The 17,455-nt window shown below is 36.4% G+C and overlaps 1 protein-coding gene across 2 annotated transcripts in view; it reads left to right on the top strand.

The window, feature by feature from the left end:
• Window positions 1-14,930, top strand: part of LOC113531474 (microtubule-associated protein 1A) — a 40,924-nt gene extending 25,994 nt beyond the window's left edge. The window contains exon 4 of one of the 2 annotated variants that reach the window (XM_053230305.1): window positions 11,022-14,930. In XM_053230305.1, the coding sequence (XP_053086280.1) occupies window positions 11,022-11,662 (641 nt within the window). In that variant the 3' untranslated portion in view covers window positions 11,663-14,930. The remainder of the gene's footprint in view (window positions 1-11,021) is intronic. The other variant, XM_053230304.1, reaches the window with a different exon arrangement.
• Window positions 14,931-17,455: the final 2,525 nt, after the last annotated feature.

Genomic DNA, 17,455 nt, shown 5'->3' with positions numbered 1-17,455 from the left:
ATGAACAGTAACATAACATTTACTGCCACTTGACAATAACCATAAATCATAGCTTTAACAGTTTTCAGTGCTTGTAGACAGAATAATTGCCATCACTTGCTCTGCGTAACAATCACAGCGTATTTTGAAAAAGCATTGAAGAGTTGACTCGGCCTAGCGTTTAGTCTCTTTAAGCTAACAGTAGTAAGCCATGTTAATGCACACAGCATGAAGACAACCTGACTGAAGTGAGAACAGAAGTCCTTCACTTCATTTCTAAAACTTCCATAATAGGAGAGAGGGATTTGGGAGCGAAAGAGAGAAAAACATAACGAGATCACGCATCTTCCCAAGTCTACTGCGACGTATCATATGCTGTCGTAACCAATATATAGACGAGGCAGTAGCAAAGCACATCATTCTGTTATCTGTTCCATTTTTTACACTGAGAAATGTCTGTGTTTTTAATTAAAGGAAGTGGAATCTGATATTCTGTTTATTCCTTTATGTACTACAATAGCACATAGATATATTACAAAATATTTAACTATATATTTAAAATACACAGGGGGAAATGCACATATACTGACATACTGTATATTGGTAAATACATGCATGTATCAGAAAATAGTATTTTCCAATAAATCACAAGATATTTCTGTTCCTTAAGGGGAACTAGCGCTATATTAGCACAATGCTACATTATACAGATTTACTGTGTGTGATGACTGATTGTTGTCTAGTTTTCCTCTTTTTTATTAAGACGCACATCAGCTGTGTTTTAACCAGAGTAACAGTTACTTTCCACATTTTCACATGGAACAATTCCCATTTGTAATCATGCATAAAATCTTCACACTGTATTATTTATTTTCACAGTGGGCAGTATTAGGTGAGTATAAAACCCTTTCCTGTGATAGTGATGTGTTGATGCTGCATGAATAATATATTTCTTGTGCAGATGAAATAGATTAGACTGTGCTGTGTGTTCAGAGTGCAATAGCACATAGATATATGAGCATCATGAGCATAGTGTAGTGAACACAACAGACTGTGATCGCTGGCAGAACATTCATCATGCTGTTGTCTAGTTTGTCGTTAGTGTTATACACACACACAGAAATCTGACCTACACCTAAAAAGTAGATGATGGACAGATGAGACAAAGACTAAGCTGTAGCAGAGTGATGAAAAGAGGAAAGTGTGAAGTAAAAAGCAAAGTGCTCATGATCCAAATCAAAGCAGCACTTCTGTGAAACATGGAGACATGGACATTTATGGAAGACAGTAGAACTTGTCTTTATTTTTCCCTGATACAGATAGAAATGGGATTAAAATATGCTGATGCTCAGCATTTTCACTTCATATGGAGTGTTTTATTCAACAGTTGATCACAGATATGTGTTACTGCACTGAGAAAAAACACTCCATGAAGTATTTCATTGTTTAAATATCAACTATTTATAATGATTCACTATCTGTTGTTATATTTTATACAAATTAGTAAAATTGTAGCTGAACATCTTTGTACTGAAAGCACAGAGTGCAGATTGTTTAGCAGCTATTCTGACTGTAAATCATAAGTTTTTCTCTTTGTATTTTATCTAACATTACATTTCTCTCTGTTGTTTTACACAGAACCTTCAGAATCGGTAAGTAAATAACTCGACTTCACACTAATGGTAAAGGCTGATATTTTATAAACTCATCACATATATTACATTTTAATCCAGGGATCAAATAGAAAGATAAAAAGCATTTTCAGATCATGTTTACGTGAAGGACTCTGATCAGTAAGTGAGATTCCACTTCCATCAGTCAGCTTCTTTCCCACAATGCACCTGTGCGTAACCCCACTGCACTGCAATAATGTAGGCAGAGACGTTTCCCATGTCGAGTAAAAGACACAACAAACATGCAGCATATAACACACACCACTGCCAGACTCCAGGAGAGAGGGATTTGGGAGCGAAAGAGAGAAAAACATAACGAGATCACGCATCTTCCCAAGTCTACTGCGACGTATCATATGCTGTCGTAACCAATATATAGACGAGGCAGTAGCAAAGCACATCATTCTGTTATCTGTTCCATTTTTTACACTGAGAAATGTCTGTGTTTTTAATTAAAGGAAGTGGAATCTGATATTCTGTTTATTCCTTTATGTACTACAATAGCACATAGATATATTACAAAATATTTAACTATATATTTAAAATACACAGGGGGAAATGCACATATACTGACATACTGTATATTGGTAAATACACGCATGTATCAGAAAATAGTATTTTCCAATAAATCACAAGATATTTCTGTTCCTTAAGGGGAACTAGCGCTATATTAGCACAATGCTACATTATACAGATTTACTGTGTGTGATGACTGATTGTTGTCTAGTTTTCCTCTTTTTTATTAAGACGCACATCAGCTGTGTTTTAACCAGAGTAACAGTTACTTTCCACATTTTCACATGGAACAATTCCCATTTGTAATCATGCATAAAATCTTCACACTGTATTATTTATTTTACAGCGTATGATGAGACGTGAGTATAAAACCCTTTCCTGTGATAGTGATGTGTTGATGCTGCATGAATAATATATTTCTTGTGCAGATGAAATAGATTAGACTGTGCTGTGTGTTCAGAGTGCAATAGCACATAGATATATGAGCATCATGAGCATAGTGTAGTGAACACAACAGACTGTGATCGCTGGCAGAACATTCATCATGCTGTTGTCTAGTTTGTCGTTAGTGTTATACACACACAGAAATCTGACCTACACCTAAAAAGTAGATGATGGACAGATGAGACAAAGACTAAGCTGTAGCAGAGTGATGAAAAGAGGAAAGTGTGAAGTGAAAAGCAAAGTGCTCATGATCCAAATCAAAGCAGCACTTCTGTGAAACATGGAGACATGGACATTTATGGAAGACAGTAGAACTTGTCTTTATTTTTCCCTGATACAGATAGAAATGGGATTAAAATATGCTGATGCTCAGCATTTTCTCTTCATATGGAGTGTTTTATTCAACAGTTGATCACAGATATGTGTTACTGCACTGAGAAAAAACACTCCATGAAGTATTTCATTGTTTAAATATCAACTATTTATAATGATTCACTATCTGTTGTTATATTTTATACAAATTAGTAAAATTGTAGCTGAACATCTTTGTACTGAAAGCACAGAGTGCAGATTGTTTAGCAGCTATTCTGACTGTAAATCATAAGTTTTTCTCTTTGTATTTTATCTAACATTACATTTCTCTCTGGTGTTTTACACGCCACCTTCACCACCGGTAAGTAAATAACTCGACTTCACACTAATGGTAAAGGCTGATATTTTATAAACTCATCACATATATTACATTTTAATCCAGGGATCAAATAGAAAGATAAAAAGCATTTTCAGATCATGTTTACGTGAAGGACTCTGATCAGTAAGTGAGATTCCACTTCCATCAGTCAGCTTCTTTCCCACAATGCACCTGTGCGTAACCCCACTGCACTGCAATAATGTAGGCAGAGACGTTTCCCATGTCGAGTAAAAGACACAACAAACATGCAGCATATAACACACACCACTGCCAGACTCCATCAGAATCTTCTACAGAATCATATAAGAATAAAAATATACAATTTCCCAGAATTCCTCTGGATAAAATAGTTGTCTTTTGTGTGAATATCCAAGTACCATTTCACCTTTTTGGATTATTTTCATAAGGCGTGACTCATAATTGTGTTCTTCCTGAAATGAACAGTAACATAACATTTACTGCCACTTCACAATAACCATAAATCATAGCTTTAACAGTTTTCAGTGCTTGTAGACAGAATAATTGCCATCACTTGCTCTGCGTAACAATCACAGCGTATTTTGAAAAAGCATTGAAGAGTTGACTCGGCCTAGCGTTTAGTCTCTTTAAGCTAACAGTAGTAAGCCATGTTAATGCACACAGCATGAAGACAACCTGACTGAAGTGAGAACAGAAGTCCTTAACTTCATTTCTAAAACTTCCATAATAGGAGAGAGGGATTTGGGAGCGAAAGAGAGAAAAACATAACGAGATCACGCATCTTCCCAAGTCTACTGCGACGTATCATATGCTGTCGTAACCAATATATAGACGAGGCGGTAGCAAAGCACATCATTCTGTTATCTGTTCCATTTTTTACACTGATAAATGTCTGTGTTTTTAATTAAAGGAAGTGGAATCTGATATTCTGTTTATTCCTTTATGTACTACAATAGCACATAGATATATTACAAAATATTTAACTATATATTTAAAATACACAGGGGGAAATGCACATATACTGACATACTGTATATTGGTAAATACACGCATGTATCAGAAAATAGTATTTTCCAATAAATCACAAGATATTTCTGTTCCTTAAGGGGAACTAGCGCTATATTAGCACAATGCTACATTATACAGATTTACTGTGTGTGATGACTGATTGTTGTCTAGTTTTCCTCTTTTTTATTAAGACGCACATCAGCTGTGTTTTAACCAGAGTAACAGTTACTTTCCACATTTTCACATGGAACAATTCCCATTTGTAATCATGCATAAAATCTTCACACTCTATTATTTATTTTCACAGAGCGAAGATTCTGGTGAGTATAAACCCCTTTTCTGTGATAGTGATGTGTTGATGCTGCATGAATAATATATTTCTTGTGCAGATGAAATAGATTAGACTGTGCTGTGTGTTCAGAGTGCAATAGCACATAGATATATGAGCATCATGAGCATAGTGTAGTGAACACAACAGACTGTGATCGCTGGCAGAACATTCATCATGCTGTTGTCTAGTTTGTCATTAGTGTTATACACACACAGAAATCTGACCTACACACTGATACTGAGAGCTAAAAAGCTGAAGGTTTTTGTTTGAATGTGATTTCATAGCAATAAGTCCTTCTGAAAGTGATTGAGACTGGCTAACATTACTGTAGTGTGTAGAACTACAGAGAGAGATGTGAGTTAGAGAGTTCACACTGGATAATGGTGCATGAAAGAGATTATAACAGAATGGAAGTCAGTGATCTGGTGAATGTGTTTCTTACAGCATTAATACTGAAAGAACCTGAAGAGATTATTTTTCAGATCAGCAGAAAGAGGAGAGAAACAAGCCAGTACAGGATAAAAACACACTTCATGAGAACAGCTACAGAATGCTTCTAGCTAATACTATAGAATAAAATACAGAGAAAATTACTGAAAATAACAATGTATTTTAATAATCTCAACAATCTGACTTTGCTTTGTTGTCTCTGTTCTTGTCTATATGGAGATTTCTGGGTTTGTCGGGTGAGTAAACTTTTATAAACTCATAAGTTCATGAATCTCTTACTGATGGTCTCTTATTGAAGAGTCGTAAATTATGTAATAAATAGGCCTGTGCCTGGTGACGGTGACTGAGTTACCATGGTAACAGAGCCACGTGACATTTGAAAGCTTGTTTACCTCGGGTTAAAATAAACTAAAAGTTGTTTGTAATCCCACATTTAGTGATGATTGTAGAAACACAGGTGTTGAGCTGCGCTGGTTGAAAGTGTTTAGGGGGCGGGGCTCTGTGTGGGCAGATAGCATTTAAAAAATAAAAACAATTGTGCAGAGAAACTCGCGCTCGCTTCCTTTCACCTCGCGAGTCAAGTTATTTAAAGTAAAAGAGCCATGGACTAAAGGAAATATTGTGTAATTTTTATTTTATCTCTATTCTAACAACTAATTTAAAATCAAAATGTGTCTTTCTGTCAGGATTGTTACTGTCACATTTAATAACAATTTATTATTATTAATAGTATTATTATTATTATGTAAAAAATAGTCAAAATAAAATGAGTGTAAAAAATAAAATGTAGTCAAACTTTGTATTAAATTACTTTGTAAGTGGCGCTGAAAAGGTTTAAAAAGTATTAAATTTAACTTGGGGGTATGTGCAAACACCCTATTTGGAAAAAATTAATAAAATTAATTTTCATAAGAACATTTTCTCACAAAACGTGAAAATATTAATGGCACCACAAAAGAGATTTTTAATTTAATTTTTTTTTTGGTGAAAATAAAAGAATACATAAACTGCTCTCAGTGTCCAGGAACTCTGCTGTTTCCTTTGTCCATGACTGACAGATGGTCATGAACATGTAAAAGTCATGCAGTGAACATAAAAAACAGAAACACTTCCTGTTTAACTCTTTATTTACATACAGTGTGGAGTCACGTATAAAACCTTCACACTGTTTTATTCACTTCCACAGAGTGACAGAAAATGGACAGAAGATGAAAGAATGGAAATGGAGAAATCTGCTCTACTGACTGGTGAGTTTGGAAGGAGCTACAAAAGTAAATGCACCTGTTCATTTGTTGCACAGTGAAGTGTTCAGTAACGAGATCTCCTGTAAGCATGTAATCTGAAATTCACAACTTGTCACATTTTCTATTAAAGATATTATTTACACACCATCCAGAAAGTGAAGTTTATTGGGTTGTAAAGAATTCACACTGCATGCCTTTGTTTTTGTGTGCATTTGTACAAAAACATGAATTTCAGGATTATTGTGACTACAGTAAATAATCAGAATATTTCAGGGGTGGAAATCACAAAGCAAAAATTCAAGAAATAATTGAGAATTAAACAAATGAATTATTTTAGTTAATAAATTCAGGCAAATCTGCTCTATAGTAGCAAATAGACAGCAGCTCTTAAAGATACAGAAGAAGTGTATGTAGCCCTCACACCCTCACACTCAACTCTGGTGTTACCGGGGAGACTTACAGTACTGTGCAAAAGCTTTAGGCAGGTGTGAAAAAATGCTGTAAAGAATGCTTTCAAAAATAGAAGTGTTAATAGTTTATTTTTATCAATTACCCAAATGGAAAGTAAATGAACAGAAGAGAAATCTTAAATCAAATCAGTATTTGGTGTGACCATCCTTTGCCTGCAAAACAGCATCAATTCTTCTAGGTACACTTGTGAAGTTCCTTCAAAAACTGCGTGCAGGTAGGTTGTTCCAAATATCTTGGAGAACTAACCACAGATCTTCTGTCAATGTAGGCTGCCTAAAATGCTTCTGTCTCTTCATGTAATCCCAGACAGAGTCGATGATGTTGAGATCAGGGATCTGTGGGAGCCAAACCATCACTTCCAGGACTCCTTGTTCTTCTCTACCCTGGAGATAATTCCTAATGACATTGTCTGTATGTTTGGGGTCATTGTCCTGCTGCAGAATACATTTGGGGCTAATCAGACGCCTCCCTGATGGTATTGCATGATGGATAAGTATCTGCCTGTATTTTTCAGCATTGAGGACACCATTAATGCTGACCAAATCTCCAACTCCATTAGCAGAAGTGCAGCCCCAAACTTACAAGGAACCTCCACCAAGCTTCACTGTTGCCTGCAGACACTCATTATTGTACCGCTCTCCAGCCCTTCGGCAAACAACCTGCCTCCTGCTACAGCCAGATATTTAAAATTTTGACTCATCAGTCCAGAGCACCTGCTGCCATTTTTCTGCACCCCAGTTCCTATGTTTTCATGCATAGTTGATTCGCTTAGCCTTGTTTCCACGTTGGAGGTATGGTTTTGGGTGCAGTTCTTCCATGAAGACCACTTCTGGCCAGACTTCTCCAGACAGTAGATGGGTGTACCTGGGTCCCACTAGTTTCCGCCAGTTCTTTTGCTACTGCTGGACATTTTCCGATGTCGAAGGAAAGTAAGCATGTTATGTCTTTCATCTGCTGCATTAAGTTTCCTTGACCAACCACTGCGTATACGGTCCTCTACATTGCCCGTTTCTTTGTGCTTTTTCAAAATAGCTTGAAGAGCACATCTTGAAACCCCAGTCTGCTTTGAAATCTTTGCCTGGGAGAGACCTTGCTGATGCAGTATAACTACCTTGTGTCTTGTTGCTGTGCTCAGTCTTGCCATGGTGTATGACCTGTGACATGAAACTGTCTTCCACAACCTCACCTTAGTAGCAGAGTTTGGCTGTTCCTCACCCAGTTTTAAGCCTCCTACACAGCTGTTTCTGTTTCAGTTAATGATGGTGTTTCAACCTACATATGAAACTGATGATCATTAGCACCTACTTGGTATAATTGGTTAATCATACACCTGACTCTGATCCTACAAAATCCCTGACTTTGTGCAAGTGTACAAAGTAAGAATTGATGCTGGTTTGAAGCCAAAGGGTAGTCACACCAAATATTGATTTGATTTAGATTTTTCTAAATTTTGTAAATTGATAAAAATAAACAATTAAAATATATATTTTTGAAAGCATTCTTACTTTACAGCATTTCTTCACACCTGCCTAAAACTTTTGCACAGTACTGTAGATAGCAAAGGGAAATGGTTGGGAGTGATATTGGTTAAAAAAAGAAAAAATACACAATTCATGTCAAATATGTAAAAACCTATAGCTACTCGAGGGACTAGAAGGCTAAAATTGTGTAGTATTTTAATGTATTTTCTAATCAGATTTTTTAATCAGATCTGAATGAATAAAACCTAATGAATGAACGAGAAAACCCCATGAATAATGAGTAGCAATTTTTTAAAAATGATATTATACAGATTTTATAAATTATGTTTTCTGAAAATAGCATTCTTTCTACACACATTTTTTTTTACATTTAACAATCACTTTTAATTATTTCGCAATGTAAAATAGATGAACAGATTAAGGAGAAAAACAGACTTCTAGAGGAGAAAACAAAGCAGCTGCAGGATCAGACAGATCCAGAATCATCAGCTCCCATCAGGAGAAGCAACAGCAAAGATTTTTTGCCTCCAATAAGTGAGTAACTTGTAATTTAAAATTTAAAAAGATGCTTCTCAAAAGGTCAGTACTTTCAAAAAGTAAATATACACTTAATAAATCATATGTAAGTAGACAAAATATACTAAGTGATACTATATACTACGATACTTAATGGTGCAAGTGTTTTAAGTGTAATGTATACAGTGAAAATGGCTAGTTATAGTCTCTTATATATAACTGATATCATCTGTGTAACTATTCCTTCTGAAGAATGTCTGTCATTCTGACTGGTTCTGATGTTTCCTGGTGAGTGTAGAGACTCAGGACTCAGCAGCACCAATCAGGAGAAGAAACAGTAGGAAGAGATTTCATTCAATGAGTATGTGGTTAATGATAATGTTTATGGAACTCAACCCTAGTTTGTGCTAACAGAGTATAACGAGAGGCAGAAGTGATTTAACACTTAGATTTATAATTTGATTACAGTAGAAATATCATGATTCAAAAGCTGACATAAAACAGTGATAGTAGCAAATAATCAAAACAAATCTAATATGTAAAAATGAAAAATGAAATCTGCCAATATGTGGCACAACAAATTTGCCTTATCATGAGTTTGCCATCATGGTCAGAGATATAAACAAAATTGGCCATGCTTTCTGGGTGCAATGGATGGGATTACTCTTTCCTCTGTCAATCAGAGTGACACTAGCCCATCAAGGGCATCTGTGAGCTTTTGTGTGTACAAGAGTGCAGGTAGCTTTTTCCTCTGGTTGTGTTACATGGCCCTATGATGCAGCATGAGTATTAGGTTCAGAAGATACGATGGCTTTATGTGTCACAGAGGAAGCACATGCTAGCCTTCACCTGCCATGACTGGTAGCTGTCATGGGAGAGTGCTGAGAGGAACTGGGGGTAAAATAATTGTTTTTCATCTGTGAATATAGATACACAGATGCTTTATTTCCAGCTCAACACATATATTACTGTTAAAAACAGGGTACCTGGGGGTCCTTGAAAAGCCTCAAAAAGCATTAAATTCACTTTCAACAAATATATGGCCATAAAAAGTCTTAAAAATCATGAAATAGTGGAGGAAAAGTCTTATAAATCGTTCGTGGAAGTCTTAAATTTTGGAGCGCAAACAGAGGAGACACTTGAACCATCAAATGTGTTTTTGGTTGGAGGGCCATTATTATGGTAACTGATTTGCATGCTAACAGAGCTGCTGGAGCATCACGAGATGCGCTGAGGTGGACGTGAAGTAATGGGGAAATGTAAATTTAACATTTTTGGCTAAAAAATAATCAATTCTTGGATTGGTTAAAACCAGTACCGGGAAATGATTTGGAAACCCGCTGTAGCATTTGTAAGAAATGCTTTAAACTTGGCTCTATGGACGTTAAGGCTGTGGAATTAAGGGGAAATTAAGGGGAAAAAGCACAAGCAATATGTGCGAGCTCGTCAGCAAAATCGTATTGCTCCCTATTGCTCCCAGGTAGCCATCCCAGTTTGCGATGTTACTACTGAAACTGTTAGCGTACAAGCAACAACTTTCAGCCAGGAATCATTCGACATTCAAGCAATCTGTGGCTCTACTCCAACACTGAAAGCAGAGGTTATCGGGGCATTACGGATAGTAGCGAATCATCACTCATACACTTCTAACAACAACATCAAAGAGACAACAACGTCAAAGCAATGTTTCCTGACCCAAGCTTGTGAAAACCTTCACATGTTCACATGTTTTAAGTAGTTTGCATGTATCTTAATGCAGGTTATTTAGAATATTAAGCATATGTTCTTTGTGTATGTTCTATATTCATAATAAATGTATTACATTATTTACAATAGAAAATACATAAATGCACAGTATAATAAAATAACCATGTCCAGAGGCATCCAAGTAGCCTTAATGGTGTTGATTTGGTAGTATTGATTTTGTGGTATCTTCAGTTTTACAAACCGGCTGTGTTTTTAAACTTTTTTTTATTGTGAATTTGGTCTTAAGTTTTCTTCTTTTTTTGCCCTAAAAAGTCTTAAAAAGCCTTAAATTTCATGATCTCAGACGTGCAACTAACCTGAAAAACACTTAAGTTTTGGGGAATTTGAATATAAGTTACATAAAGGATGTAGGTTATCCAGAGCCTGCCATTAATAGACCATAGATCCACAACCATACTCCAGAGAACAGCGTAATTGCCATAATGCAGTAAGTGATTCTGTATTAAATAATTCATTCTTGTTCATTTTCAGTGAGTGGAGAATCATCTCCAGTGTCGGTTCCTGTATCAGAACTGAGGCTGGTGCTGCTGGGGAGGACGGGGTCTGGGAAGAGTGCAGCAGGAGACACAATCCTTGGCAGAGGGGAGAGGAACCAGGATGCTACATCTACAGCTACGTCTACATCCACCCAGCAGAGTGAGAGCACACAGGGGGAGGTGGCTGGGAGGAAGGTGACTGTGGTGGACACTCCTGACTGGTTCTCTCCTGGACTCTCTCAGGAGAATCTGAGACAGGACGTGGGACTCTGTGTCCGTCTGTCTGCTCCAGGACCCCACGCCTTCCTCCTGGTCATACGTGTAAAGCAGCCTACAGGAGAGGAGAGAGGGATGCTGGAGAAAATGGAGGAGATTTTTGGAGAGAGATGTTGGAGAAACACTATGATCCTTTTCACTGTTTCTGATGAACTTCAGAAGAAGAACATTGAGGAGTTTATCCAATCAGGAGACCAGGAGGTCCAGAGACTTGTAGAGAAATGTGGGAACAGGTTTCACTGTCTCAACATTAAGGAGAGTGGAGATGGTTCTCAGGTCTCAGAACTGCTGGAGAAGATAGAGAAGATGGTGGAAGGAAGCAGAGAGAACTTCTACAGCAGTGAGACTTACTTTCAGTAAGAATCTCAGATTAGAGCAATGGAGACAAACTGAACAACTAAACTGGAGAGAAAAATGAAAGAAGAGAGGGATGAAGAGAAAAAGTGAGAAGGTGAGAGGGAGCTATTCAAGCACTTTAGGGCCTTTAAGGACATGCATAAAAAGATACTACTTACTATTATGCAAGCCTATAAGCACCTAGATAGTCAGATAGAGCTGAGGTGGAATCTGTATTTGTAGAGCTCTCTGGTGTCTCCAGTGAAAGAATGTTATTGTTGGTGTTATTTACTGACCACCTGATTCTAGCATCAAGGACTTTAATGAAAGTTTGACCAGTTCTGATAAACAATGAGGATAAACCCATTTATATTTTAGGTGATATTTTAGGTGATACTGGGGATTTTCTTAATATTCTTTATTGTAGTTACTTTTTTCTTCTTATTCATAAATCTACATGAGTTAAAGAGAATTCAGCAACTTGGATAACATTTTAACTAATTCTTTAAGCAAAGGAATGAAATCTGGGGTCTTGTATTTAGACTTGTCAGATAATTTCCCCATATTTCATTATTCTTTAATTAAGGTTAATAGAGCTAAACATAGCCAAAAAAAATATTGCAAAAGAGAATTATGAGCCAAACATTTCAAATTTAAAGATATTCTTTCTAGTAATTCATGGGATGATCTATATGAGGAGCATAATACTGATATTGCATATCAAAATTTTCTGAGATAGAAAACAGTTTGCTTGTGTTAAGGGTTGCTATTCAAACAAAGCCATACTACTCTGTGGGGTTCCTCAGGGGTCCATTCTCGAACCATTATTATTCCTTATTTATATAAATGATTTGTCTAAAGTCTCAAATATCCTTAATCCAATAATGTTTGCAGATGACACAACCCTAGTTCTCTCTCATTCAAATTTTGTGAATATTCCTGAGGAATTCAAGACTCATATGCATACATATATGCACATTCACACAGGCATGCACATACGACATACACATATATATACATGCTCTCGCCCATTTCTGTAATTATATTTTTTGTTGTTGATAAACTAATATCACTTTGATGTAGTGTTTTCTATAACTTTGTGAAAATTTAACATTGTTTAGGTAGAGTCTTTAAGTAAGCCCTTACAGGTTTTTGCCACTCACTGCACTATATGTTTGTATTCTTACTACTTTTCTTTTTGCGCATATTTTTAATCATGCAAAATAATAATAATAATAAAAAAATACTAAAACCTAAATTAGAGAAAAAGCAAGATCATTTTAAGAAATATATGGTAATTTACCGTAAAATAGCATTTTTAAACATTTAAACTGTTGTAGCGCCATCTATTGTTCAATCTCCATTAAATTTTGCATGCTTCTTAAGAATCATATATGTTAAATGTTCTTACTTAATTTCATGCAGTGTTGAGTTTTCCTTTAGAAGTTAAGCCACACTCATTTTTGTAAATAACCCTGCTATGACTATCTAAATAAAAAAGTTCCAGATTGAGAAGATGTAACATATGGTACACCGTGTACACCGTGTGCGCATAATATACAATAATTTACACACGTAGACATCTCCCGATGGCCAATTTTTTTTTTCAAATTTTGCACAGACCTCTGGGGCAGGGAGTCAAATAGGCCCACCAACTTTTCTTCTGATCGGCCTTCATTAACTTTGTCTAATAGCTGCTGAAATTTGATTGGCTGATGGCAGCCATGTTTTTCAAGATTCACAACTCTCCTCATAGACACTGATGGGACCTTGGACAAAGACACTTCGTGCAAGATTTCAAGTTGATTAGACAAGTGATTCCATATTTAGTACCAATTTCATGTTTTGTCCTGTTATAGCACATGGCCATGTGAGGTCAATCTGACCTCACACTGAGCCCATACATAAGTGTGCCAAGTTTGGTGAAAATATCTCATTCTGTTCAAGAGTTATAGCCATTTCAGTAAACATGTCCATGCCCTCTTCAGAAGTTTTTGCCTGCCATCACGGTGATGAAAGGTTCAACTTTTTTTAATAATTACTGATCTAAAGAGTCCAAACAATTGTCCTGCACTGGTTTTATTTTGGTTGAGCAAAAAACTGACAGTAGGACTAGTTCGCAAAAGTATTTTTTAAGTAATCACAAACATTTGACGAACAATCGTTCTTGAGGCAAAGTTGTTCAGAAAGAGGAGCTCCATAAAACGGTATGAATTACTTGTACTTGTGTGAAACATTGTGGTATATAAAACATTTATGTGCATGAAAAACCTGATAGCACCCCCCAGTGGCTGATTAGTTTCAAATTTCTCACAGACCTCTGGTGCCAAGAGTAAAGCAAGTCCACCAGCCTTTGTTAACCTTGTCTAATAGCTGCTGAAATTAATTGGCCGATGGCGGACATGTTTTTCGAGATACACGAGATAAGATCTTGCAGTGTACAGTCTAGCAGCTTTATTATAGTGATTTTAGATGTACTAACACTGCACTAACACACACCAACTCTGTACCAGCACACACCAAAACTACAGTAACACACACCAAAACTATGCTAACATACCAAACACTGCACTAACACCAACACTGCAGTAACACACTAACACTGCACTGCATCAGGACAAGTAAATGGACAGTACACTATGATAGATAACCTGAACACAGTGACTAACCAAAATCACAAAACCACACTGACAAAGTACAGACTCAGTGCACACAGACTAACCATCAAGATGGGCATAGTGCTGCACACAGTGCAACACCAACTCCATGGAGGCAAAACTGCACTTCTTAACTTAGTGTGAAAAATATACTCATTTATGACAATCTTCATTTAGAAAATTTCTGAAAGTTCTTCCTCAATTCTACACTCAATTCTACACTCTCACCAGCACTGACAAACTGTTCATCCTTTTAAGAGAACCGCAGAACAGCAGCACTCTGGCAGCACAGTACATCTCACCTGAATCACTCACTCACACACACACACACAGCCCTGAATGACTTTGCACTGAGTAGTTATATGTGGGCCATTTCACTGAGTGGGTGCCATTTGTTTGTTGTAACGCTTCCAAATTAAACTTCAATTTTTATCTTTTTTTCAACACTGAATCTAATAACCCACATATTTAACTATTCAAAATGTTTATTGGTCAATATCAAGTAATTTACTTCATTTTTTACAAGGTTTCTAAGCGGAAGATGTTACCAAAACTCATGTGTCATTTAAAAAGCATGTCAACTAATTTCTTTGTTTTCCCCTCAAGAAAGTGTTTGTTTTAAAGAAATGGTAGGTTAATGTTCAAATTATGGATATTTGTGACTAAAAAATTTTTTATATATGCATACCTGTATTTTTCTAAAAAAAAAACAAAACAAAAACAATGCAGAGCCATTTTTTCCTTTTAAAGGATGCATGCCATGGGTTATATATTATTTAATATTAATTATATATTATAATACAATAATAATATGAAGCTATACAGTACACTAATAATAATAATAATAATAATAATACACTAATATGAATCTATACAGTACACCTCTGTCCTGAGAGCAGCTTACAGGAGCCGTTGACTTTTAATTGACAGAAAATTCATTAATTCTCCATCTGTGTTCGCAGGGTAGCATTGGATAAGCCTGTTTGACTCTATTACCCCTATGAGCAACTGTAGTGCTGTCCACGGATAAAACCGTTTCAGTTTTAGTGCTGTCCACGGATAAAACAGTTTCAGTTTTAGTGATGTCCACTGATAAAACAGTTTCAGTTTTAGTGCTGTCCACGGATAAAACAGTTTCAGTTTTAGTGCTGTCCACGGATAAAACAGTTTCAGTTTTAGTGCTGTCCACTGATAAAACCGTTTCAGTTTTAGTGCTGTCCACTGATAAAACAGTTTCAGTTTTAGTGCTGTCCATGGATAAAACAGTTTCAGTTTTAGTGCTGTCCACTGATAAAATAGTTTCAGTTTTAGTGCTGTCCACTGATAAAACCGTTTCAGTTTTAGTGCTGTCCACTGATAAAACAGTTTCAGTTTTAGTGCTGTCCACGGCTAAAACAGTTTCAGTTTTAGTGCTGTCCACTGATAAAACAGTTTCAGTTTTAGTGCTGTCCACTAATAAAACCGTTTCAGTTTTAGTGCTGTCCACGGATAAAACAGTTTCAGTTTTAGTGCTGTCCACTGATAAAACAGTTTCAGTTTTAGTGTTTTCCACTGATAAAACCGATAAAAAAGTGTTTTATTCCATAACGGTGTTAGTTAGGGGAGTCTATAATGATGAAGTGTTTAATAATATCATTGTGTCACTTTTACTTTTTAAGCTCAGTTCTCCTGGTGTCTAATTCTGCTTCTTAACTCATGCCTCATTTCTGTAATAGAAACAGAACAGATGAATGAAGTACACATTTCTACATACTCTATAGGTGTAATCCAGTTGAATGTATTTTTCATTTAAGTTGTATGGATTGTTTTTATGTGGAAATATACAGTATAATTGTAATCAATCCCTCCACCAGTAGAGGTCAACAACAGACTGTTGTTTATTTTCCTTTCTCATTATGGAAGGCAGATTGGATCTTTATTTCTGCACATCAGTGGATGAGTAATAGCAGAACAGATCCAGTAGGAATGGTCACTGAAACACTCTTAATCCTGTACAGCTCATCCTCTCTCTCTTATTGCTGCTCCACACTGCAGCTCTCTATCAGGATCCATCACCTGCTCCAATACACCAGACTGACAGTTAATTACACATGTCATGCTCAGTTCAGAACCAGCAAGTTTTAACAGCAGTTTTAGCATACAGTCAGGTCCATAAGTATTCGGACAGTGACACAATTTTCGTAATTTTGCATCTGTATAGCACCAAAATGGATTTGAAATAAAGCAGTTAAGATGTGATTGAAGGGGAGACTTTCAGCTTTAATTAATTGGGTTTAACAAAAAATATTGCATTAATTGTTTAGGAATTATAGCCATTTTTTTCATAGCACCTCCATTTTCACAGGCTCAAAAGTAATTGGACACTTGACTGCTTAGCAGTTGAATGGCCAGGTGTGGCCTGTTTCCTCCTTATTTCATGACAAATTAAGGAGATAAAATGTCTGGAATTGATTCCAAGTGTTGAATTTGCATTTGGTACCTGTTGATGGGAACTCTCACTATGCAGTCCAAAGAGGTGTCTACGCAAGTGAAGGAGGCCATCATTAGGCTGAAAAAACAAAACAGACCTATCAGAGATATAGCAAAATAGGAGTGGCCAAGTCAACAATTTGGTACATTCTTAAAAAGAAGGCATGCCCTGGCAAGCTCAGCAATATCAAAAGGCTTGGAAAACAACTAAAGTGGATGATCACAGAATTCTTCCCTTGGTGAAGAAAAACCCCTTCACAACATCTAGCCAGGTCAAGAACACTCTTGAGGAGGTAGGCATATCACTGTCAAAGTCTACAGTCAAGAGATGCCTTCATGAGTGTAAATATTCAATTCACTTAAATTTTATTTATACAGCGCTTTTAACAATGGACATTGTCACAAAGCAGTTTTACAAAAATAAATACATTCAGGATATAAATTGTAAATGTATGAATTTATCCCTAATGAGCATGCCAGAGGTGACGGTGGCAAGGAAAAACTCCTTGAGACAATATGAGGAAGAAACCGTGAGAGGAACCAGACTCAGAAGGGAACCCATCCTCATTAAGGTGACAACGGATAGTGCAATTATAAATAAATCCCTTCTATAACTGTGTATTACATGGATAAATAGTGCAATTGTGTAACTATCACAACTTGGAGCAGATAACTGGACCCAAATGCACAA

This window comes from Pangasianodon hypophthalmus, chromosome 27 (assembly GCF_027358585.1).
Source record: "Pangasianodon hypophthalmus isolate fPanHyp1 chromosome 27, fPanHyp1.pri, whole genome shotgun sequence".
NCBI lineage: Eukaryota > Metazoa > Chordata > Actinopteri > Siluriformes > Pangasiidae > Pangasianodon > Pangasianodon hypophthalmus.
This window is presented reverse-complemented; position numbering and strand designations above follow the sequence as displayed.